The sequence below is a fragment of the Dipodomys merriami genome, unplaced genomic scaffold (assembly GCF_024711535.1).
Source record: "Dipodomys merriami isolate MVZ:Mamm:240054 unplaced genomic scaffold, mDipMer1.0.p SCAF_44, whole genome shotgun sequence".
Lineage (NCBI taxonomy): Eukaryota > Metazoa > Chordata > Mammalia > Rodentia > Heteromyidae > Dipodomys > Dipodomys merriami.
The window spans coordinates 11,970,032-11,996,131 of record NW_027206002.1 but is presented as its reverse complement, the minus strand read 5'-3'; the positions used below and the strand labels follow the sequence as shown (position 1 = coordinate 11,996,131).

The window sequence follows — 26,100 nt, the reverse complement described above, 5'->3', positions numbered from 1 at the left end:
GACTCAGTGAATCAGAGCTGTGAGACTCAATCAGAGCTGAGAGAATCAGCCAATCCAAGCCACGAGACTCAATCAAAGCCACAGGAGTTGGTCAATCAGCTTGGTGGGACTCAGCCAATCAGAGCCAAAGGACTCAGTTAACACACTGGGTCCCTCTTGCCAAGGGACCAGGTCAGGATACCACAGCTAGGTCTTGGTTCTCAAGGCCAAGGGAACCCTGGATCTATAGGAAAAGGACCCCATTTTCTCCAAAGGGAGACACAGAGAAACACACACCAGACGGAGCAATGCTGGCAGGCCCACACTCCTCTTCTTCACGGATGCCCAGCGGCCTCCCTTGCTAACGTTTCACCAAAGGAGAGCGGAGCAAAGATGATAAGCAGGGACATGTGGAGAAGGGAAGGGAGACAGAAGCCTCCCCTACCAGCTCGCCCAAGGAGTGAATCCAGGGCACGTGTGGCTGCCCTGCCTGCTCAGGTCTGCACGCTGGACAGGCTCCCGAGCGACGGCCATCCACGGCCCATCTCCACGTCTGAGAAGGGGCTCGCAGGCCTGTGGCTTTGCTCACACTTTAATTCGCTCCTGCCAGATACTTAGCCAGCAATTGCTTAATAGGATTAACATCCCTGGCAATGTGTGGGGGTGAATCTTGATTAAAACATCGGCATGAAGGGTTATCGTAACCCCCCACACTCCCCAAACAAAAATGGAGGGGGTGTTAGTTAATTAACTTATTGCCAATGTGTCCTCTTCACTTTTAGCAGCACTGAAATAACCGACTGAAATCGATTGGGTTATTTAAGTGTATAGAATTGGGGATGGGGAGGTTTCTGGGTTGAGAATTTCAAGCCTCAGTCACTTTCTCTAAAATTCAGTGTGTGTGTGTGTGTGTGTGTGTGTGTGTGTGCACATGTGTATATATGTGTACATGTTTGTGCATGTTGTGTGCATGTGAACATGCATGCATGTGCATGTTTTTGTGTGTCTGTGTGCGTGTATATGCATGTGTTTGTGTGTGCGTGTGTGCTTGTACAGGTAGGGGGTCATTAAATTCTGGTCACTTTATAATCCTTAACAACAACAACAACAACAACAACAAACACCTGGAAAAGATGCCAGACACCCTCAGCCATCAGAAGAGCACAGTTCTGCTCTTTTGAAAGATGAGTTTTGTTTCATCTTGATGAAATTAAAAAAAAAAAAACTCACACTTTTTCAGTTCCCAATCAACAGAAAAATCCACTGGATGTCGGTTTGGCCAGAGTGTCTTGTCTGTCTTGTACCTCATCTGGGAAATACCCGAGTTAGTACAAATGGCCCAGCACTTTCTTCCGAGGGAGGACCAGGGTACGAAGGAGAGGGTCTCTCTGTGCAGACGGACGCACGTGTGTGGGTGTGTTCTCCAAGGGGGGTTCTGTGCCCCTGGGCTGTGGTGAGCTACAGTAGCATGGAAGGGGGTCTGTTTTCACCAGGGGAGCTCTGTGCTCTTGGAGATGTCACGCCACGTGACCACGCCCAGCCAGTCCATCCCCGCGCACGCCCATCCTCCAGCAGACAGCCTCACCTGCAGATGTGCGCCCCACACCCCCAGAACTTCACGGGGCTGACTGTGGGTTAAAGACCACCACCGACGGACAAGAGACCCTGAGTGGAGAGAGGGGCCTGTCTCATGGGTCGCCGGGTAGCCCGAGATGCCCCTCCTCCAAGTGATCATTTCTCATTGGTCCCAAGGGAGAACGTGCCCGCCAAGAGCCTGGATTGCAAAAGAAAGTGCTAGAAGGTGGTGGACTTCCGCTTCCACGTCCCAGGCCAAGCACCATGGCCCTGGGGTCTGGGAAACTTTTCTGAGCCGAGCTCAGTGCGGCTCAGCGTGATGATCACCGCAGAATGTATCCAGTGGTTCTTAGAGACCGGCTAGAAAGACAGAAGGGTCCCACCTGGAGCTTTATGGCAGCTCTGGGAAGATGATTGAAGGACAATTAGCACTTCCTGTCACCTGTGCACACCTCCAAAAGCCAAGGGGTTCTGACATCCTCCCTGTGGAAATCAACATGTCTAAGGAGAAGGCCACCATCCAACCCAAAGGTGCACAGGACACGGGCCTGAACTCAGTCTGTACCTGCCCAACTTGCCACGGGCTATGGGGCAAGTTTCTAGAACATTCTGGGCCTCAGTTTCTCAGCGGTGATCCCTCTCCCCTTGGAGCCGGTGGGGTCTCACGGTTCTAAGCCAGGGGAACTATAAGTACCTGGTAAGGGTCCTCTCGTTCTAGGACAGATGCTGCAAGGCCTGGAAAGAGACGGTACTGCCGAGCGGCCACAAAGGCTCAGAGGCAGAGGGGCACAGCCTACGCATGGACACGCCGTCCACACACGCAACCGCCACGCCGCGTCCCAGCCCTGTAAGGGCCCCACGGCCGCCCCTGCCCAGCCAGTGTCCGTGCCCCAGCGCCCCCACGGGCCTATTTGCTCCCTTCTTTCTGAGCGTTTCTCAGCACCCTGTGTGAGCACCTCTTTTTAACCCCTGCAAGAACAGCGCGTCGCTGGCTTCGGTGAGCATTTCCACCGTCCCCGCGGACGAGAGACGCTTCGCTACGGAGTTGTCCAATCTCCTTTCCTCTCTCCCCGAGTCAGAGCAGCCCGTGGCCTCCCTCACACCAGCCGCTGTGGGGGGGGGGAGACGGTCTGTCTCGTGGCGGGAGAGAGCCTCCCAGGCCGGCGGTGGAGGTGTGCCACCCCCGTAGGCAGGGCCTCTTCTAGCCGAGGCTTCTACCCAGGTCTTGAGAAGCTTTGGAGCGTTCTAGATGGTGCCAGCCGCTGGATGGCAGAGGTACGCGCAGTGGGCGCCCGGCTTCCAGCCCAGCCCAGCTAACAGACAGGAGCAGCACCCAGCTTGTACGGGGACACCCCTTCCCCTAACCCCCCCCATACCTTCCGAGATTTGGATTAACAAAAGCGGGGGGACCCTGGCTCAGCTTTGGCGAGGGCTGTTGAGCTGCCTCTCCTCCGAGCCGCAGGGCATGCGCGCGGCCCTCTCCTCACCTTTGCCCCCAGAGGCTGCTGTGGCCGCATCGTCGCTTCCCGGCAGGCTGGTCCTTATCCCGTTGTTAAAGGCGTGTCCATCTGCGGGCTGCAGTTGCCAGTTGAGTCCCAGCAGATGCATGGCTGCGGGAGAGACAAAGTGATGGAGATGTGAATGGAGAATTCGGCAAGGCAAAGGTCAGGGCGAGGAGGGCCGGGGAGCCGTTGGTTGCCTGTAAGGAAGCTGTGGTGTGAAAAAAAAAAATGGCCGCAGCCATTAGCTCAAGACAGACAGACAGCGTGCCAAGCTGACTTGCGTGGGTCCCGGCACCCAGCCCCTTGGTGGGTGGGAGCGTGAGGAGAAAACGGGTGGGAGGTGCCCAGGTGGAGCCTCTCCTCCCCCGCCTTCCCCTCCAGCTGTGGGAAGCAGATGCTCTAGGCCCACCTTCCAGAGGCAAGGCCCAGGGTGCGATCTCCAGACTGCTCAGGGAGACTCAGCTTCAATAAAAGAGTGCAGGCACCCGGGCTCTGGGTTAGGCCTGTTCTGCTCCCCTAGATCTGTGTGAGAGGGGAGGCGTACCCCCAACACCTGCATGTCCCCAAAGCCCCCAGGGAGGCTGTGCTCTTGGCTCGGGACCATGAAGGACACCGGGTCTGCGGGCTGTGTCGGAGACCACGGGCTGACACGATGCTGGCATCCGGGGCACCGTGGGAGACGGAGGGCGGCCGCCGGGGCGGCTCAAGCGTTGTCTGCGGGGAGGGGGAGAGTCTGGTGGCAGTGAATTCTGCAAGCCTGCCATCCGGAGGGAGGCTGCATTCACATAAGGTTAAAAACTCATCTTCAGACAAGACCGGTCAGATGGATGGACAGACAGCCGCGGACGAAGACAGCGAGGTATCTGTGTGTGCGGGCGCACACCTGTCCTGGTTTTCTCTCCTACGTCTCCCCGTGTCCCACTCATCTCTGCCCGTGTGCAAGGCTGGGGCCACTCACTCGCTTACGCCCTCCATCGGGGTGACGCCCGATTCCCCCCCCCGCCCCGCTTTCTCACCCGTCCTATGTAGGTCACTTCCTTGAAGAGACCGGATGCCACTGCCTCGAATCATGACACACTTTCACCGCTCGGAAATGAGAGCCGACGGTGGCCGCGGCTTCAGATAACGAGAACTTCTGGTTTGTAATTACCAGGTGAAAGGAGCCGAGGAATGAACTATTTCAACAGGATCTTTTTTTTTTTGGTCCAAAAAAAGAACAACCAAAAAACCCCCCAAACCGTCCCCAAACTCCACCCCACGGTCCTCCCAGGCCTGTCTGGGTCCAGCTGCTGCTGGCCACGAAGACCATCCCAAGGGGCCAGCAGCGTCTCTACCCCAGGACCGGTGCGGGGAGAGGAGCCGGGGCCCCACCCAGCCTGACGTCGGTGCTCCCCACTACTCAGGGGATGGGGCGGGGGGGCAGAGACTTTCCATGGGCACTTGGATAAGACACCCACGATGGAGACCCAGGCTCTGGAGAGCCGGTGGACCTGCTGGCCAATGACCTCCCGTCTCTTGTTCTGCTACTGACCAATCAGTGTCTGCCCTGGGCACTGGGAGGCGGGCTATCTGCAGCAGCATGCTTTCTGCGTCCTTACGGTGTTATTATTATCCTAATCTCTATCAATGAACTTTATGAATGTGACGCCTCTTGATCCGCGTCACCCCTTGCTGCATCCTCCCCCGTCCCTCCCCTCCCCTCCCCTGCCCGCACTCTTCCTAACTTCCGCAGATAGACACTGGATTCTTGTCTACATGTCCCCGCTCTTCCCCTCTCCCTTCTTCTGCCCTTCTCCCCTCGACCCCACCCCATCCTCTCGTGTACTTGCTTCCCGGTGTGTTATTTCCACGAGCTCCCATCTTTGATTCCTTTCTAAGCAATTGCACCAGCCAAGATGTCCCTTGGATCTGCCTTATTCCAGCGAATCCATCGGTGCACCAACTTGCCCACCACACCATCTATTTACTTAGGGTATGAAACAAGGTGGGGGGCCCCACGGGGGCCATCCCACAAATAAAACCAACACCGCCACCACAGAGGGCTGGAGAGTGGCGTCAGATCACACCGCTGCCATTTATGGACCAGACTGCCATGCGGTGATATTTTGATGCTATCGGAATAACTGTATCAAACAGCTTCCTTCTGTCAAACGTGGAGGACCTCGGTGCCGGTGTCCAAGGCCCCCCAGGCAGTCCAGGTGACATTTTACCACACTATTATCTAGCTAGGCCACCACTAGCCGGGGATAGAAGAAATGAGCCATGACAGTCATGAGTCCCCTTAGTGAGTGGGGATCTTTGTTACAGGATTGTGTCTGAGTCCATGCTGACTGATACACTCACTCAAAAAAAGAGAGAGGGGAGATGCCACATGGCTACTCCATATCTCTGTGTGACCTGCATGGTTGACTGGGTCAGGATGTTCTCCAAAACCCAGGCTAGCAGAGTCAGCGCATTGTTAATACCTGCTACGTTTGCTGTTTCCTGAGTCATAGCAGCGTCGCTCTGGCTCTGGAAGTCTGTGAGACTCTGACCTCCAATTCACCACCAGAAAACCAGAGGCGGCTCTGTGGCCCAAAGCGGTGGAGCGCTAGCCCCGAGGGTAAAAGTTCCCGGAGGCGGCCTGGTGGGCACGAGGCCTTGAGTTCAGCCTCAAGTAATGCCAGTCCCCCCGAGAGGAAAACAAAACACCACCCAAACCTACAAAAATCAAACCAGGTGTTCAGGAGACCTCGCAGTGCTCCTGGGCCTCAGAGAGCAAATGCAGCTAGCTCAGTGACACCAGCTACCGGGGCGCCAGTTCAAATGCAAGGCTGCCTTCCTCCCTCTCTTCCTCCCCCCCCATCCCCCACTGGCCCACCTGCACCTGGGGTAAGGAGGAGAAAGGAGCTAAGGAAACATGGGCAGGCCGGGCTGCACCCTGTGTGGAATTCTCTTGCAATCAGGTCATCTGCCCAGCAAAGCCGACACTGGGCGCCCGGGGAGGTGGCCAACAAAACTTCCCATTTTTAGTTTCTGACGGGGTTGGCTTGAGAATTTTTTTTCCCCTTTCACTCAGAAATGGAAAAGAATTCCTGCATGAGCAAATATGTGCGTACGCATTCCCTCAGTTCGTTTGCTTTTTTTTTTTTAAAGGTAACACAGAAGTCTTTTCACACATTGTGAAGGAAAACATTATTATCCCACATTCTTATTATTAATCATTCAATTATTCTATTATGATGACTATATTCCTATTCCCTTATATTTTTATTGTTTATTTATTATTTTTATTCTCTCCCAGCTCATGTCCAGCTGAGAAAGGAGGTAGTGTGCAGCGGTCTCTGTGTGGCAATATTCTTCTATTAAACACGGTGAATACTAAATCAGCGAGAAAAGTAAGGGTCAGTTTGCTTTGGAAAGGGAGCTATCAGTATCCATGAAAGAAAGGCAGCAGAACTTCATCTGTAATTAGGTAAGTGACACAGTTGGACGTATTTTGGGTGGCTGGCAACTGACTTCTCAGAAGTGATTTCCAGGGCTTTCTGGCATAGGCCGGTCCCACACGTTTCTTTGCTGCTAGAAGGCGGTGCACATTCCTCCCCCTCCCCTCACACACTCCCCTCCCCGACAAATGGCCACACACACAGAGCCAGCTGTGACACCGTGATTCCTACAAAGCCAGCGTGATGACAGCAGGAAGACGCTGGACGTGGCTTCCGTCCCCTCCCCGAAGCCTTCGGTTGGTGGTATCATCTGGAGAGGAGCGACGTGTGTTTTGTTTCGGAGGTGCTTGGATCTAAACTTGGGGTGGCTTCACGCTTGCCAGGGGAGTGTTCCACGGCCCAGGGAAGGCCCCGGCCGCAGCGGAAACACAGCCTTACACGGTGGTGCTGAGAGACAAAGACTTGGGGAAGCGTTAGAACAGACCGTCTTCAGGTGGAGTTCTGCCGGCCTCCTAGGGAAGAGAGGCCAGAGCACTCCGGTAAACGCACACTTCCCGTCCTTAGGTGCTATGGTCCCCATGCTGTCTGGAGGTGGCCTGCTTCCTCTTCTTCAGAAAGCAGCCCGATTCCGGCATTTTCTAACAGTGAAGAGGAGCTGACTAAACGCCACCCTCCCGGGAGAGAGCGCCCATTTGCACACACCCAGGCCGAAGGAGAGGTCAAGTGTAGAGCGTTTATAAGGAAGCGTTCTGCTGCTGGGCTGCGCCTCCTAACCCATTCCCCCGGAGCCTGACTCGATTTCCCTCAAACTCCACAAGATGTCTGCAGGTGGGGTGGGGGCCATGGTGGTTAGGAATTCCTCCTCCCAACGAAGACAGCTCATCGCTCAGGGTGGTCAGACTCTGTTCTTTGAGCTGCTAGATCTGGATGTTCTGGAGAGTTCCTGCGGTGAGACCTACATCACCCCTGCAGCTCCGCCCCGGAACCCCCGGAACAGCCGGCCGGGAGCTGCTGCCCTCAGACCTGCTGCCCCGGCTGCTGTCCCACAGGACCCCCCCCCCCCCCACCGTGGCATCTTCCGCCTGGAGTTCTCCACCCGGCACATCGCCGGCACGTTGCCAACACAGACCCAGAACTCAAGCCACATGAGAAACTAGTTTTCCAGTAACCGTGCTAAAAAGGAGGAGCACAGAACCGGACGCACACGGGTGACCATGCAGCCAGGTGACCTGAGGGGAGGGCGGGGCGGGGCGGGATGGGGGAGGAGGAAGATTGGGGTGACGCTGGTTGAGATGCCTGGCGATCGTGAACGGACACGCGGACTGGAAACCCCTCGGCACAAGCTCTGACAGACAATCAAAAGTGTGAACCCGTTTAACGGAGACCGCCGAATACCGTCACTCCAACCAGGAAGAAGCACGGATATCACCAGCGAGACGTTTTATTGTTCCCCCACACCCTGCACGCAACCTTCCAAATCTGGTTTGTAATTTGATGCCTCCAGCACATCTCCGCTCAGAGGCTGTGTTTCCAGAAGCTAATGGAAAACAAGAGCAGGACCATCGTATACACACACACACACACACACACACACACACACACACACACACACACACACACACACACACACACACACACACACACTCTTCTACTTTGGCTTATAAGTCGAAATGAACTCTAAGTGAATACGCCTCATTTCCCCATGGGAAGGGGCACACACAGGCCTACCTGAACCAGTCTAGCGATTGTGTCTCAGCAGGGCTGACTTCCTTCTCCACGTTTCCGAAAGATTCCACCCATCCATTCATTCACTCACTCATTTGTGCATGGATTTGTTCACACCTTGCACGCATTCGTGCACCAGCCGCTCCGTGGAGTCGGGATGCCCTACACGGGGGTACCCTGTTTGAATGCACAGTTACAGGGGTGATTTATGATTTAAGTAACTCTGTGGTGGGGACAGAGTTCTGGCACGGGGCCACACAGCACGCGGGGGAGGGGGTAGACGGTATTTTGGACGGCGGGTTTGAAGACTTGCTCCCTCATTTTGCAGTCAGGCCTGAATGAGGCTGTGTGTGTGTGTGTGTGTGTGTGTGTGTGTGTGTGTGTGTGTCTGTGTGGCCCACCAGCACCCACAAGGGCACCGGGGCAGCTGGTGGCCTCCCCTCCAGGAGGAACTGAGGATGCGGGACACAGAACACAGACATCGTGACGCAGTCCGTCTGTGCCAGCGCTGCGAGTTACCTGACCTCCTGACCTGCTCTGCAGTCAGATGAGAGCCTCTCCCTCCCTCCCTCCCTCCCTCCTTCCTTTCTTTCCTTCCTTCCTTCTTTCCTTCTTTCTTCTCTCTCTCCCTCCTTCCCTTCCTTCCTTCCTCCCTTCCTCCATCCGTCTCTCTCCCTCCTTCCTTCTCTTCCTTCCTTCTTTCTTTCTTTTTTCTTTCTTTCTTTCTTCTTCCTCCCTCCCTCCTTCTCTTCCTTCCTTCCTTCCTTCTTTCCTTCCTTCCTTCCTTCCTCCCTTTCTTTCTCTTTCTATCTTTCTTTCCTTCCTTCCTTCTTTCTTCTCTCTTTCCCTCCCTCCCTCCTTCCCTCCCTTCCTTCCTCCCTCCCTCCGTCTCTTTCCCTCCTTCCTTCTCTTCCTTCCTTCCTTCTTTCTTTTTTTTCTTTCTTCTCTCTCCCTCCGTCCTTCTCTTTCTTCCTTCCTTCCTTCCTCCCTTTCTCTTTCTTTCTTTCTCTTTCCTTCCTTCTTTCTTCTCTTTCTCTCCCTCCCTCCTTCCCTTTCTTCCTTCCTTCCTCCCTCCATCCATCTCTCTCCCTCCTTCCTTCCCTCCTTTCTTTCTTCCCTCCTTTCTTTCTTCCCTCCTTTCTTTCTTTCTTTCTTTCTTTCTTTCTTTCTTTCTTTCTTTCTTTCTTTCTTTCTTTCTTTCTTCTTCTCTCTCCTCCCTCCTTCTCTTCCTTCCTTCCTTCTTTCCTTTTCTTCCTTCCTTCCTCCCTTTCTCTCTCTTTCCTTCCTTCCTTCCTTCTTCTCTCTTTCTTTCCCTCCCTCCTTTCCTTCCTTCCTCCCTCCCTCCCTCCCTTCCTTCCTCCCTCCCTTTCCCTCACTTTCTTTCTCATTCTTTCTTTTTTCTTTCTCTTTCCTTCCTTCCTTCTTTCTCCTCTTTCTCCCTCCTTCCCTCCCTTCCTCCCTCCCTCCCTCCCTCTCTTCCTTTTCCCTCCCTCCCTTCCTTCCTTTTCCCTCCCTCCCTCCCTTCTGGAGGATGATGACAGTGCAGAGGACTAGGTAACTGTCTTGCTCCTGCCCATAACCCATCACCTGCGGCGGGACCTGGGATGGAGCAGAGCCATCAGATCCAGGCCCAGAACAGCGCAGCAGGTCACACATCCGGGTCACTCTGTCTTAGAGCATCGAACACAGGACAGAGCCAGACAAAGCTCCGGTTCCTCCACACACTTCCTTCCTCAGCCCGGGAAACCGACCTGGGCTCAAGGCCACGCTTACTCTTCCTGAGCACGAGGAATCCCTTTACAGTCTCGAGGCACGGAACAAGAAACCCAACATGCACCCAGAGCTGTGGCCTAGGGCCGTGCGCTTGGACGCAGGGTACGCCCGGAAGGCAGGCTGTCTGGGACGATGGCAGTCATGTCTAGACTAGATAGATTTGCAGCGAGCCTTCCTCGGGGTTTTCTAATCCAACAGAAGCGATGCTGTCTGGAAAGCCCTAAGTGAATTATCTGATAGTTTGAGTGAAACCAAAAGCCCGTCCCGGGCTCTGGTAGCGTGCTCGGATGTAAGAGGAAGATATTATATTTCCTCTTCGGGGAGAGCCCCTGACAGAACGGACGTTGTAATGAAGTGCCAAAGATCGGAGCTGGCCCCGTCAACAGCGAGGGCTCGTTGACGAAGGGGCTCACCGTCCTGTGATCTTTCTGTGTGTGTGTGTCTGTGTGTGTGTCTGTGTGTCTGTGTGGCTAATTTCCAGGCAGGTGCACTCATAATCGCCCGGCTGGTCAAGGATGATCCATTGAATAATTAGCTGTTTCTTGTGGAGCCCGTCCCTTCCTCCTGTTTGATTCCCTGACTTCGCAGAGAATGTGGATGAGCCACCGACCTCCGCCCGGGCGGGAGCTAGCTTTGCTGGATCCAGCCCCCAAGGCTGCAGAACATTCTGGACTGACTCTGTTGCGGTGTCTGGTGGCGGGCTCCTCCCTGTGGTCATTCAGCGCCTTCCTTCTGTCCAACCTCTTGCTAGGGGCTTCTCAAAGACAGGCTCCTTGGAACCCTTACCCTAGCCACGCCACACAGGTTGTATGGCCACACCCATTTTACAGGGAGGAAACTGAGTCACAGGGAGTGCTCCCCCCCTCTCTCCTGTGCTCAGACAGCTGATGAAAAAAACCCCAGGAATAAAATCCCATCCTTTCTCCATCAAGTAGGGGATGAGGGACGAAGGCCATTCCAACCCCATCCGGGATGCCACATCTCACGCGCCCTTCCTTCAGGTGGTAGACGAGAGAACAGGGGAGAAAACCCTGCCTGCCTGGGGTCTACCTGACTCCCTACTTGAGCCTTCTTCTCCCCACTGGGCTCCAACTGTCAATCCCTACCAGAGACGTCTTGTGTTCCCATCAACTGTTCACTGTCTGCCCCTGTGGACTATTACCCAGCCCCGAAAAAGAGCTTTCACTCTCCAGTTTCCAAGCACGGTTTCTGAAGAGCAGCATCAGTGTACGCCTCCACGTCGATCACTTTTCAACACTCTCAGTCAATCTTCGACTTTAAACAAACCATACCATCAGCATGCATGCTATGCAAATGGAACGCAGGGCCTGTATTTGTTGGGCCTCCTCAACCTGGGTTCTGGAAGCTGATCACATCAAATATTTTCCAGTTTATGCAAAACAGAACCTCTTTTCCTTCTTTCTGGGTTTTGGAATACGGCATCGTCTTGCTATTTGCATGCGGGTCCCCGGTGGTGAGCTTCCACTCCGAACGCGTCTGTCCTGCACTTTGAAAGTTAAAACGTGAAGTTCCTTTTGCATGCCAAGGGTCTGCGGAGTCTGGCAGGCCTTGACCTGCGGGTACTGGATGTCGGGACTCCACACTGACTGGGTACCAGGAAGCCTGCTTAACTCTGTGCGTTGCGTGCGTCCACAGCCCTTTTCTGAGCTGCTCTTTTCTCCGGCGTGGCGGGCAGGCCCCGGCGGTGCACAGAGGTGGCTGGAGAGCACATGCCTGATCACACTGACTGTGGCATCTATTTTTTTCTTAATTGTCCTGAGATCCTAGAAAGGAAACAGGCGTCTGTGCTGACAGAGGAGCTCAGCGTGAACTCTCATTTTTCACATGGAGCTAATTAAAAACTGAAATTAGTTAAATATGGAAATGACACTTGCAAGCACTTTAGTAGAATTCTGGCAAAATCCCTCTAGAGCGCTCTGACATTACCTGCTGCTTCGAAACTCCCCAACTGAATTTCACAGTTAAAAGGCTGAGCAAAGGGAAAGTTATTATTGAGATTTCGGATTCAGAACGTGTCTGTAAAACTCCAAATTAAATTTCATGGCTGGCCCTTGAGTGGCTGGCGGTAGAGCAAGAAGCAGACCAACGGAGCCAGGCGCTGGCAACAGCCCACACGCCACAGCCCCAATTATCCCTCTTTAGGCTGACAGGGCCCCCCACCCCCCGCTCACAAGGTTAACTGTTGTATTCCTCCTGGAATCTGACCTCCAGCAGTCTGCACGCACACACCTCCCAGCCAAGAAAAGAGCCAGGGCTCGTGCCTGGGGTGTCTGACGGGAGAAACCCAGCAGGGCGCGGGGGTATGAGGACAGTCCGTAGGTGTGCAGTCTTTCTCTGGAGGTCTACAGGTGTCTGCCAACAATCCATCCATCCATCCATCCATCCATCCATCCATCCATCCACCCATCCATCCATCCACCCATCCATTCATCCATCCATCCATCCATCCATCCACCCATCCATCCATCCACCCCTCCCTCCATCCATCCATCCATCCACCTATCCATTCATCCACCCCTCCCTCCCTCCATCCATCCATCCACCTATCCATCCATCCACCCATCCATCCATCCACCCCTCCCTCCCTCCATCCATCCATCCACCTATCCATTCATCCATCCATCCATCCACCCAACCATCCATCCATCCACCCACCCACCCACCCACCCACCCACCCATCCATCCACCCACCCACCCACCCCTCCATCCATCCCTCCATCCATCCACCTATCCATCCATCCATCCATCCATCCATCTATCCATCCATCCACCCATCCATTCATCCCTCCATCCATCCACCCATCCATCCATCCATCCACCCATCCATTCATCCCTCCATCCATCCACCCATCCATCCATCCATCCATCCATCCATCCATCATCTTTCTGTCATCTAACTATCCATCCATCCTTCTATCATCTATCATCTACCCATTATCTATAATCTATCCACCCACTTTTCTATCACCTACTAATCCATTATCTATCTATCTATCTATCTATCTATCTATCTATCTATCTATCTATCTATCTATCTACCTAATACATCCATTATCTCTCTCTTTGCATTATCTATCATCTACCTATCCACCTTTCTATCATCTATCAATCCATTATCTACCTACATATTATAGATCTAGCCATCCTTCTTTCTATAATCTGTTTCTTTCATCTTTCTATTACCTACCTACATGTATTCTTCCTTCCTTTTCTTCTTTTCCTTTCTTCCTATTATTTATTACCTATTTATCCATTTGTCTATCATCTATTCATCTTTTTTATCTATCTACCCATTATCTATCTAGCATCTATTATCTATCATATATTCACTCATCTACCACCTGTCCACCCAGCATCCATCTATCTTTTATTCTATCATTTACCTGTTCTCCCTCCCTCCCTCCCTCCCTGCCTCCCTCCCTTCCTTCCTTCCTCCTTTCCTTCTTCCTTCTTTCCATTCCTCTCTCTTTCTCTATGTATACCTATCTATACAAATGCATGCCAATATATATAGACTCACAAATCTATCTCCTTCCATTTTTGTACATCCCTCTCGGGCATTTCATAGTTTCTGCGTCTCATCTTGATACTCCATCCTGAAGCAGGGAGATCAAACTACTTGAGTCTTAAGAGTGAGTGAGGATGCCCTTCCCTTTGGACCTGTGAGGAAGAGCCTTTCCAAAGGCCTGCGATGAAGCGGTCTCCGCCAGGCCGGCGGGGGGGGGGGGTGGGGGGGCCCCTCAGACCTGTAACAGGCAAAGGTTACAAAATCTGCCCAGAGACAATTATGATGTTTGCCTACATCTGCATACAATTTCATTCTCTCCGCCCATGTGTCTGGCGGCTGTGAATCTGTGGCAGGTCCAGCCGTTCTCCAAACAACTGGAGTGTTATGATTTGATTGCTTTTCCAACACCCCGTCCATTTCTCCTAGAGATGCTCCTTCCCCTTGGAGCCCGGCCATGACTCAGGCGCCCCCCCCCCCCCCGCATTCTCCGGCTGGGCAGGACCGGTGAGAGGAGCCGCTCGGTGCCAAGCGGGCCTGCTCGGCGGAGCTGGCAGGGAGCTGGCGGGCCGGGGGAGCTGGCGGGGCTGGCGGGGAGCTGGCGGGCTGGGCTGCCAGGGCTTCCTGGCAGGGTCGGTGCGCTCACACGCGGGCCTTCCAGCCGGGGTCTGGGCGCGGCCGCGGCTCACCCAGCTGGTTGGGTGGAATGCTACAGCTGTTCCATTTTTTTTTTTATTATTGAATTTTGAATATCCAATTTCAAAGCCACTCAGATGAATTTGCCCAAGGCCTCGGAGCAGCGTGGCGGCTGCTCACACTCTGCGGTAGGGTTTGGAAGTTCATCTTTCTAAACAAAGGCGCGATCACAGACACTTGCCTTGCCAGGCAGCACCTCGAAGCACCCGCTGTGCCCACGCACGGCCGGGCCACGGAAGCGGCTGTGGGGGTTCATCTGCACCCCTGGGGTGCAGACTCCTTCCACCGATTAAAGACACTAGGACACTGGCCACCCCCCACCCTCCCCGGGGTTGGGCGGAGGATCTAATGATGCAACCTCCCCCCGCCATCCTGTGGGCGTCACGCTGATTCCAAAGCGCAGCACGGGCAGATGCACACAGTGTGACCCCATGTGGGCCAAGTGGCCGGGGGTTGAGGGCAGAGCTGTCCCCCCCTCACCCCCAACCTCGGAGCCACAGAGCAAGACGAGAGACCGACGCTGAAGTGGTTGTGGAACACATCTCTCCCTGCCCCTCCTCCCATCCAGACTGAACAGCGAAAGAGTGAGCCAGGGTCCAGCCGTGACCGCTACAGTGCGTCTGGGCAAGTAATGGCTCTAGCTCCCCAAATCTGTCTCCCCCCTCCCCCCTCGCCTCCCACTCTGCCAGGTTATTCAAATGAGGCCACGCCCACCCTGCACACAGCTCAACTGAACCCAGGGGTGAGGGCTGCCAACCCCCCCTCCCCCGGGAAAGGCTGGCAGGGCGGGGGAGGGGGAGAAGAGGTCAGCACGTGGGAGACATTTAGGGCTTGGCACTCAAGGGGAAAGGTATTTAAGAATCCTGTAAGGACCAAACCAACTACGGATGATCGTAACTCATCACCTTCCCACAGGGGCAAAAAGACAAAAGCTCAGAGTGGGGGGGGGACTGGAATGGAATCTGAGAGTAAAGCCGGACAGGGACCTCCAGAGCAGCAGGGCGGCCGCTGTCCCTTCATCCCCAGTCCGGCCTTCCACCACAGAGCAGACCTGCGCGGCAGTTACGTGATGAATGAATGCATCGGAATGAATGAGTCAATAAAGGACCGAACAGGGGTTGTCCTTGTTACATGTCACCTCAGGACCCCGTGGATTTCAGGTCAGAAAGACTCATCACATTACCACTCCATCCTGGGAAAAAAAGAGCCCCCCCAGCCCTCAGTTTCCCCATCTGTAAAGATGGGGATGAAGAGCGCATGAGAAGCTGAACAGAAGGACCTTCCCTGTCTCTCGTTTGACTGTGCAAGCGACACCTGTTCCTGGCTGCCTAGGTTTCCTTTCTATCCCTTTATGGAGTCTGCCTTTAAGGACAAAGAGAACTCAGACATCAGAGAGGGCTTGTGCTCTGTTCCTGATGCCTGCTTTACTTACTCAGAGTAGCCAATGTTGGGGTTCCTTGGCCCCCAACCCCTCACCTGACTGGGGTGAACTATGATATTCCTTTAAGGATGAGTTACATGGACTCAGGCAGAATGTAGCCTTAGATATAAACTAGAACAGGGAATAAAACAAATTGAGTTAAAAAAGAAAAAGTCAGCAGCTTTGTCATACACACCATAGCTGGGGCAGATGTTTCTAGAAACCGCAGGTCAGGATGGCTACCTGTGAACCACCCTATTTTGGTGTGGAGACACCTGTCTTTAACTCACTGGCTCCTTTAAGCTGACAGCGCTGACCATATACCCAGAACATCTTTTAAATTACAAGCAGGAAAAAAAACAACAAAAAAACCCCACCAGAAACTCATGGTGGAACCCTGGAACCCAGAACCCGTGCCCTGGAGCCTAAGAGGAGCTTTAAAAAAAGAAGAAGGACGTGAACACTCCCAAGGAGGGCTGGGAGCAGCAGCGGGAGGACTTGCAGGTCACGCACACATCTCGGCATCTCCGCCAGTAGGTGCCACTTTAGTTCCACGAAACCCAGCCTGGCTGGCGTGTGCCTTCTCTTTCTGCGTTATTAACTTTTTTTTTTTTAAACAGAGGGAAGGAACAAAACTATGAGATAATGCTCAGCCTACCCAAGTGGTAGAAACGCTGCTTTCCCTCACACTTGGTCTGTCTGTTCCAGAGAGGCTCCTGTTGTATTTTCCTTGTGGTTGGATTTCTTTTCCTCCTTTGTGGCACTGCTGGTGCATGGCCTTCACCTCTCCACAGCGGGCAGAGGCAAAGCCCCCTCCACGCCGGGCCCTGGACCCGCCAGGAGGCGGCCACTGCCTCGTGCTCACCTGCTGACAGCCATGGGCCCCGAGACCCAGGGGTCATGGGGTGGGTGAGATGCGTGTAGCCCACCTGGTACACATCTGAGGACCTGTGGGGGCCCTAGCATGAGCTCCTGTGGGGCAGGGGAGGGGCAGGGCAGCGGGTGTGCTGGCTCCACACCCAGCCCTGTCCAGCCCAGCCCTTCCCAGCCCTGTCCTGCCCAGCCCTTCCTAGCCCTGCCCTGCCCTGCCCTGCCCAGCCCTGCCCTGCCCAGCCCTGCCCTGCCCTGTCCAGCCCAGCCCTTCCTAGCCCTGCCCTGCCCTGCCCTGCCCTGCCCTGTCCAGTCCTGCCCTGCCCAGCTCTGCCCTGCCCAGCCCAGCTCTGCCCTGCCCAGCCCTGCCCAGCCCTGCCCTGCCCAGCCCTGCCCTGTCCTGCCCTGCCCTTCCCAGCTCTGCCCAGCCCTGCCCTGCCCAGCCCTGCCCTGCTCTATCCAGTCAGACCTTGGACTCCTCCCACATAGCTGGCATTACAAGGGTGAAGCACCACCCCCACCCCCAAGAATCCCTTCTTACTCATACCTGGAGAAAGGGAGAGCTTTCCAGTGTTTATTAAAGAAGTCTCTGGAACTGTGGAGCCTGAGGGTCTGACTCCTGCAGCTGAGCAGTGAGCCGGTGTTTAGGTGTGGGGTCACGGCTCCGACCTGACACGCTCACTATTAACACAACCACTCGACCCCTGACCGTGGTCAGCCTGCAGTGTGGAGCCTGCTTTGCCCCTGCCCCTCTCCTCTGTCTCCCATCCATTCCCTGTCCCCCATATCTGTCCCCTGTCTCCAGCCTCATCCTTCATCTCTGTCCCCTGTCCCTTGTTCCCCGAGACCCCAGCGCAGGGCTGCTGGAGTCCCCCACGCCCCTCTGCAGGGCCAGCCTCAGTGGGTCTGCGCAGCACGGCTCCCAGGTGTGTGTGGGGGTAATTAAGCCTTAGGGGACAACTCGGCACCTCCAGGGACTTCAGGGACGAGGCGTGGCCTTGCCCGGCGCTTTCAAGACCCGGCTCCAACTGTTCCCAAAACCCAAGTCTGTAGCAGAGGGAAAAGAGGGACTTTTGTAGATGCCACAAGAGCAATGGCCGGCGCCCTGCCCGCCGGGTGGGCGGCCCAGGGGTAATGGGTGCGAATTCCACCCGAGCTAGAGGAACAGGGCAGGCCGCAGCTCTCTGTGCAGGCCGGAGCAGGAGTGGAAGTCATGGTGTGCACTACCGGGGTCCCCCTGCCCCCTCCCCCATCCAGACCGAGACAAACCTGGGTGGGACTTCAGCCACGTCTCTCCCCCCTCCCACTCCCCTCCCCTCCTCTCTTCACCCCTCCTCTCTCCCACCTCCCCTCCTCTCTCCCTGCCTTGCTGATTTCCAGCCCCAGGTTCAACGCCCTCCTTCCCTCCCTTCCTCCCTCCCAGACCTCCTCAAGTCTCCACTGATCATTTCCTAGTGCCCAGGGCTTCCAGAGAGTTCCAACGCTGCTCTTCCACTCAGAGTTCACAGGGGAGTTTTGCTGCTTAGGAATCAACTCCCATTGGTGCCCCACCAGGGTGGTGTTCCCGAGGCCTTGTGCCCTCTCTCCACCAACTGCCCCGTCCTGGGAGGCTCTGTGTCCCCCGGTGAGCGGTGTCTTGGACACCGCCATGACCCCGAGGGGATGTTTATCACCGAGGCCCTGGCATCCTTCCCCTCAGACACGCACGGCTGCCAACTCCTGGGTACGACTCTGCAGATCCTGACACCAGCGTCAGCTTCTCAACGCTCGGAACTCACCGGGCCTTTGCTTCCTCCCGTCCTAGGCTTTTCTGGACAAGCACGAGTCTGAGTAAAACAGGCCTGAGCCTTCCTCCACCAAGGGGCCGGCTACAGTTACAACCGCTCCAGGAAAGGGAAATGCCAAGATGTCTACCCAGAAAGGGATGCAAGCAAAGCCGGCAGGCTAAGCTGCCCCGAGTTCTATTTCCTTGAGCACTACTTATTTCCTCATGAAAAAAAAAAAAAGAAGAAAAGATTATGTTTTTGCCTAAAAAAAAAAAAAAGTAGCTCATAAGACTGTGCTAAAGCAAATGCTTGGAAAATATTTTTGAAACATTTGGAAGTAATTTCTATTCACAAATTAGCTCCATTCACAAAAATGAAAAGGCAAATTATGGGAGCTGGGTAAATTCCGAGGGAGAAAGACATCAGACGTAACGCCGCCGGGAGGAGGAGGGGAGGGGGGAGGGGAAAGAGTCACATACCAGTCCTTGGCATTCTGCAGTAAGGGGAGTTTCCGGGGCCGCCCGCGTGGATCCCCCTGAGGCTCCACGGGTGCGGCTCCAGCGTGTGCCAAGACAGGGTGCCTCTCCCACCAGAGGGTTGGAGGCCAGAGGCCTGGACAAGGGAGCCGTCAGGAAGAACAAGACGGGAGGAGACAGCAGGGGGGGATCAGAGTCTCACAGACTTTCCTGCCCAGCTGGCTTGGAACCGTGATGCTCAGCCCTCGGCCTCCTGAGTTGCTGGGATGACAGGCGTGAGCCGCCGGCGCCCGGCCATCCTGTGTCTGACAGGAGGTGGCAGCAAGCTGCTTGGGCCCTTGGATCTCGGGGCAGGCCGGAAGGCCCCGCAGAGGTGGGTGTAGCAGGACCACATCCAGGGAGGGGCCGGTCAGTGGCTGACCGTGGCCTCTGTTTCTGCTGAGCTTGAAAATGGGTGACTGGTTTGGGATCTCCTAAAGGAGGTGCCACGACCACACGCCACGACAGATGGAAACGCCACGGCCCAGCCTGGCTCTCCTGTGGCCCAGAGCTGAGGAGGGGTGGAGGCAGGCGGGATCCGGGACCATCCGCACCAGGAATCCAGACCGCCCGAACGGAAGAACCTGCAGGGCCCAAATGAGGCTGGGTGGGTCTGAGGCGAACCCCCAGATTCCCCAGGTGTGGGCGCGTGACCCCAGAACGCAGGCCAGGTGTTCCAGGAGCCTCAGGCGAATGTGAAGGCACAGAGAAATGAACGGAGCTGCGGTGCAGGGCGGGGGGGGGGGGGGAGACGGGGAGCGGGAGGTGAGGGAGGGGGCAGGGTGAAGGGCAGAAGTTCGTTCCCCTCTCTTCCCGGATCTATAAACCCATAACCAACTCCATCCATCTCCCTCCCCCACCTGGGCACAATGACGCGAGCTCATTTGTAGATTACAGGGTCAGACACATTAAAGTCCAAACCCACTCCTACCGCACCAATGTAGCAGATTTATCATCATTTCCAACCTGCCTCCAAGCAGCCGGTCAGAAAGAGAAAGTCTCTTCTTTCTCGAGATTTCCATTTGTAAGCTTCACTGACCCCGAATCAGGAAGGACGGCAGCAAAGCCCGGCTGGATGACCCCGTCCACGCCCGTCCTGAAGGGCGCCGGTACTGATACACAGGCGCCCGGGGTTTCAGCCCACAGCCTGACATCTCTTCTTGGGTTTGTCCCACACGTGGGCCGGGCTCCGTGGAGGAACTGTGTTATTCTTTCAGAGTTTACTTCCAACCCAGTTTGCCTCTGTCTTTTGCTTGACAGACATTTGTTCGAAATGCAAACTGAATATCTCAGGCGGGTGGCATTGGATCAGAGGGCCCTCTTGTAGTGAAGAAAGCGCACAGAGACTTATTGAGGGCATTAAAAAAATGGAAATGCTTCCAGCCAGCCCTGTGGAATTATACAACGCCCTCTCCTCACCCTAAATAATAAAAAAACAAAAGTTCAGGCCAACCGGCTTTTCTGAAATGTAAGTGGTGAAGGGAAGTTAGCGTGTACATGTTGAATTTTAAGCTTTTTGGTTTTTCCATTCTGCCAGTCTGGGACCTTCCAGGATGGGTGGGAAACCTCTTCATTTTCTTCAGCTCCTCAGTGGAGGGAACCTGCCCCTGTGCGTCTCTCCTCCTCCTCGGGAGATGTTCCACGTGGCTCCCCGTGGACTCTCCACGCTGGAGGTCCGAGCCCCTCACGGTCACTCAGCCCAGGGATGCTGAAGACCAGGCTCCGGGCGGCGGCTCCACGCCTGCCCCCCTCCCCCACGCTAGCCGGAGCCCTTCATCAATTAGCAAATAAATATTTATGAAGCATCGCCCGGTAATTGACACGCTATCCTGTCACGATTTGCCCGCGTGTTACGGCCCCTCCCCGGTGCCAAATTCATCAAATTAAGCCTCCGGCCAGGTGTCAAGGTCATCCATCATGTGGTGGCCTGGCTCTGCCCCTCCCATTCCAGGCTCTTGGGAGGGGGAACTGGCTGGGGGGGGGAGGAGGTCTCCTCTTGGTCATGGAAGCTGTTGAAGAATTAAGCAGTGATAGTGATCTCATGCTCACGCTCCCTGAGGGCCTGGGGACAGCTTGGGCTCCATTTCCACCCACTTCTCCTTCCTCTGACCCTTGGTAACCCAAGCCCTAAACTACAACGTAGCCATCTTTGGGTGTTTTCTCAGATACCATGAAGCAACAAGCAAAACTAACTCATAAAACAACAACAACAACAACAAAAATCAGGATCTACTTTACACTCGACACAGCACAACGATGAGAGGAAGTGATCACTGCTAGGAATCACTCCCACCGGTGAAGCGCAATAAAACACGGGGGAGGGGGGAGGTCAACGGACATTCCCGGAAGCTCCCAGTTCACCAACAGTGGGATTGGGACTTGGCTCCTGTATCCCCAATCCCTACCCGTCTTCACTGAGATGGCCAGATGGCCGTTGGAGGAGATGCAGGCAAGCAGGGTCCATTCTCCAGGCGGAGGATCAGGGGGTCTGCGAAGGGCGGGGACACAGGGAGCTCGAGGTTGGATCAAGAAGGGAATTTGAGCTGTGCTTTCCCAATGACAATGACCCTTTCCTACACCGCAGCCTTGAGATGCCCTTGGACACCCCTGCCCTCCCTTCCTGGGTAACCGAGGGAGAGCCTGGAGCGCAGCGGCCGTGGTGCTGGTGGTGTTTTATGTTTCCTGGGATGACAATGCAGGAGAGCTGAGTTTGCTGGAAATTCAAAACCAAAACTTTATTTTTTTTTGGCGGGGAGGGAAGGCAACTGGTGCACCCCCAGCCGAACCACGCTGGCTGGAGCCCAGGAATCTCACCTGGCACCCGGATGAAAGGCCCCGTAATGGCAGCTCGTTAGCACGGAAGAACAAGGAGTTTAAGGGAAAAGTCGGCAGGAACGGCAGCAATCCCGCCTGAAGCAGGAGAAGGCAACCTTTCTCTCCTCCCTAAAACAAATCGCCGTGGCGGGGCCCGCTCGCTATTACCGGTTAATTCGACCGCAGGCGGACGCGGCAGCTGGGGCCCGGGGGAGCGCCCGCCAAGCCAGGCCCGGCTAATCCCCCACGTAATGAAAAACCTATTTCTATTTCTGAGCCCTCACTACTCTTCATCCCGAAGAGCCTGGTGCCTGTCACACATTTATTGAGGCTTATTACTCATCTAGGCGGTGGGGCCCCGTTAGTAACGTGGAATTATTTTTTAAAATCACAATTTTCTATTATTTATTTGAGGATTCCGTGGCAGGGGTGCGAGCGTGTCTGGTGTTATTCTTGACGCACATTCAGAGGCATGCGATCCCTACACCAGATCTCCTTTCTCCTGGGGGGGGGCTCTTTATGAATGGGGTGACACAGGCAGGTGGCCCTCAGGTGGCCCCGGGCTCGGGCATGGGGAAGGACGAATTCCCCATGGTGGCAACGTTTGCAGACCCACTGGGTTTAGATCCCTCTTGTGTCCTTGCCACATGCTCTGGCTCTTGAAGATAAACAGAGAGCATCTCAGAGAGCTGGGGCTGGGCTGTGAGCGGATGAGCAAAAGCTGCAAGCCTCCTCACGCAGAGGGTTTGCTGCAGGAAACTGGAACTTGAGTGAATTCACAAGGCCAGTGGTGAGCAAGAGGCTCTGGCTCCATAGAAGAGGAGAGAACCGTCATTCTCTCTAGGAATCTCCCTGGTCTCATCCGCTTTCACATCTGTCTGTCTATCATCTCTACATCTGCCTGTGGACATAGTTGTGTCTAACCATCTGTCCTTCCATCCGTCCTATGTATCATCTATCATCCATCCACTCCATCTGTTCCCTTCTCTATCACCTGTCCATCCACATATCTATAGCTATCCATTCTATTTATCTATCAATGATTTATTCATGCATTTATCCACCCACCTATCAATCATCAGCCTATGTATCTATATATCTATGCATGCATGCATGTATGTATCTATCACCTTTCCATCCATCTATAGCTATCTACTCCATTTATCTATCAATGATTTATTCATGCATTCATCCATCCACCCACACCTATCAATCATTAATATGTGTATCTATGTATGTATGTATGTATGTATGTATGTATGTATGTATGTATGTATGTATCTACCTATCATGTCCCTATCAATCTATTGATTTATCATCTCTCTGTCTTTTACACAGATATACATTACATACAGAGTTTATGTCCATACATACTCCAGTTGCTCAAGGGAAGGTCTTGTTACCCTTTGCTTTTTTTCCTGTGGTATTTATTTACTTGTTTTCCCTTCATAACACACACACACACACACACACACACACACACACACACACACACACACACACACGCACACGCACACAAACTATTCTCTGCTGTTAGGGTTTGCACTCTACGTGGTCTAACACAGGAATAGAAGATCAGCCTGAGTTTGACAGCATTATTTGCACAAGATAAAGAATCATTTCCTTCCCCCTGCAATTCACACCTAGTTGCTTTTCCTGGTGAGAGTGTCTCTCTGCACTCCCACCAACAGAGACGGCACACCAGTTCTCCTAATGAAATGCCCGTTGTGTGTCTATCCTAGTAAGTGATTTTTGAAGGGCACAACAAGACGGCCAGAGCCAATTCAATCCACTTGGGGTGTTTTCTCAATTAGCTGGTATTTGGTTTTGTAGTCTCATTTGGTCTCCTGGGAACCACAGGCAAGGTGAAATTTTGGGGTAGGGACGGGACACCAGTAATGTGAGATGAAGCAGGAATTACACGGGGTGTGGGCCAAATTAGCAAGGGTCCTCAGACAAGCAGTTACAAGGAGAGTTCAGGCTTGATCTCTGTATTATTGTTTTCTTTTCATGTCTGACAGCCTTCTCCCTGGGTGGGGTACAGAGCTTGTTTAATAAATCCTTTAGACATACAAACAGAACAGACAATTCTTTTTCTCCCTTCAAGATAAATCTAGTCACAGATTTTTTTTCTATTGGTTCCACACTTGACATTAAAACAAGCCATCAGGATTTCATTACAACAGGGCTCTCTCTGCACCATCAGGTGACCTTTTCACAAGGCTTAATTCCTGTCAGTTTTGAAGAGAAGAAGAAACCACTACACCATCAGCATACAAGTCCTTACAAAGGAAATCAAGACAGTCCCACCCAGACAGGGCCGGGGTGGTGGGAGCTGAGGCTCGGCCCTCACTGGGGTGAAGGAATTCAAGGTGGAGGCAAGGAGATCTGTGGATGCACAGTCTGAGATGAAAGGAGCTACACTGTCATTGCACAGAATGTACATCACTGTTCCCAAATTAAATGGGACAGAGCAGGACAAATCTGGAAGTGGGCCAAGGGTATGGAAAGGTGCAATGTGTGGGGAAAGGGGAGAGGAGGGAGGGGAGATGGTCACTCTCACATGTATTTACATCTCCAAGGAGTGACTCTTTGCAAGCTAGACAGGAAGATGGTACCCCGAAGGCCAAACCAGTGCTCCCCACCAAGTATCTCATGAAGAAGTGTACAAGTTCTGCAGAGAGGGAGGATGGAGGGAAGGTGAGTCATGGCTAACAGGATATTGGCAGAAGAACCAAGTTCTAGTGTTTCACAGGATTGCGTCCTTCTATTATACATTTTAGGAAGAACTAAGATTTCCAAGGCTCCTGACATAAAGGAAGGAGAGATGGTCAGCAAGGTGGAAGTACTATTTATTCTGATTTTTGATTACCCCTAAGTTCATACTGAATGATCACAGCATTTGTACAAACATGTCTGATTACTTGTCTAATTAGTTAAAAAATGCTTCTGACAAGACTATTCTAGACAGGGTATATACATGCATATCACAAAAGAGAGAGAGAAAGAGAGAGAGAGAGAGAGAGAGAGAGAGAGAGAGAGAGAGAGAGAGAGAGAGAGAGAGAGAGAGAGAGAGAGAGAGAGAGAAGACTGTAGGAAAGGAAATGTATTCATTACCTGACGCAAGCAATTGTAATACCTCTGTACACCATCTCTATAATCACAATAATGTAAATAGTAATTTTTTAAAAAGAGAGAGAATAGATCTGGAGTAAAATAATTCTTCTGCCTTGAGTAGATTTTTGAACAAGACATGAAGGAAGACTCTTGAGAATGCCTTCACTTGATTGTAAAACAAAACACACTCTGTCTCTGATTTCTGGCCATTCTGATGTCACCTCATTCGGAGGTGATGGTGATTCAGAACCCCCAACTTTTGATGACTGCCACACCCATTCTTTCCCTCTCTGCTATCATTACAGTGGGATGGACTGTGGCTGAATTATATAGATATCAATTAGACACAACACAAGACAAACTACCCTTTGTGCAAAATGATTCTGTAGGATGAGTTCTTGGTAGAGTCCTCCCCCTCCCTCCCCCTTCATAATATGTTTGGAATATAGATTGATGTTTGACATTAGACACATTACTCTCATCTATTAGGCAAGAGCCTGCTGTGTCTCTAAACTCAATTTCCTTCATCGTAGTAGCTTTCTGGTTGATTTGGATAAATGTTGAGCTGCCCACTGCTGTTTAAGTAGTTCACGAGGGAATCGGAAGTTTAATGATGTCGGATGAGGTGGTGAGGGGGCATCTTCAAGCCATTCTCAGACATCGCCTCTGATTCCACCACCCCACTTGAGGCCTGCCGGTTCGAGACATGGCGCAGAGGATTATGGAGAGCTGGGCACAATCCCCCCTCCTAGTCTTTTCTGCTTCAAATGGGTCCATATTTTATCTTCCTTGACATATGTGTTTCCCAGTTTGTGTTACTAGTAAACATTTCTAATTATGCTATGTCTTTTCTCTTCCTTCCTGTTTTCATTTCATCCCAACTTTAAAAGTATTATTTCCTCTTTCTTGGGCTCTTGACTTTTCCCTGCTGTGGTTCCAAGAAGTGTAAGCTAGTCATATGACAACTCGAGTGCTCTCCTTCCCTCCCTCCCTTCATCCCTCCCTCCCTTTCTGCCTCTCTCCTTCCTCTTCTTCCCTCCCTCTTTCTTCCTTCCTCCTTCCTTCTTTCCTCCCTCCTTTCCTCCTCTCTCCCTTCTCCTTCCTTCCTTCCTTCTTTCCTTCCTTCCTTCCTTCCCTACCTCCTGCCTTCCCTCCTTTCCCTTCCTTCCCTCCTTCCTTCCTTTCTTCTTCTCTCCCTCCTTCCCTCCCTTCCTTCCTCTTCTCCTTCCCTCCTTCCTATCCGTTTGAAAGTTTACAATTTTAAAGGTAAACTGGAGAGGAGAAAAAAGTTTTCATTTGCTAGACACAAACTGGGTGAAGACAGAGATGCCCTCATTTTCTTGTGGTACAGTGGTTATGACTCCCTCCATTTCTGAGAATCAGTGGTGATTCACAGG

The 26,100-nt window shown here is 53.3% G+C and overlaps 1 protein-coding gene across 10 annotated transcripts in view; it reads right to left on the bottom strand.

Moving 5' to 3' along the window:
- Tenm2 (teneurin transmembrane protein 2) overlaps window positions 1-26,100 on the bottom strand; it is an 856,557-nt gene that overhangs the window by 108,922 nt on the left and 721,535 nt on the right. For all 10 annotated transcript variants that reach the window (XM_069993966.1, XM_069993969.1, XM_069993971.1 and 7 more), the window contains one exon: window positions 3,042-3,164. In XM_069993966.1, the coding sequence (XP_069850067.1) occupies window positions 3,042-3,164 (123 nt within the window). The remainder of the gene's footprint in view (window positions 1-3,041; window positions 3,165-26,100) is intronic.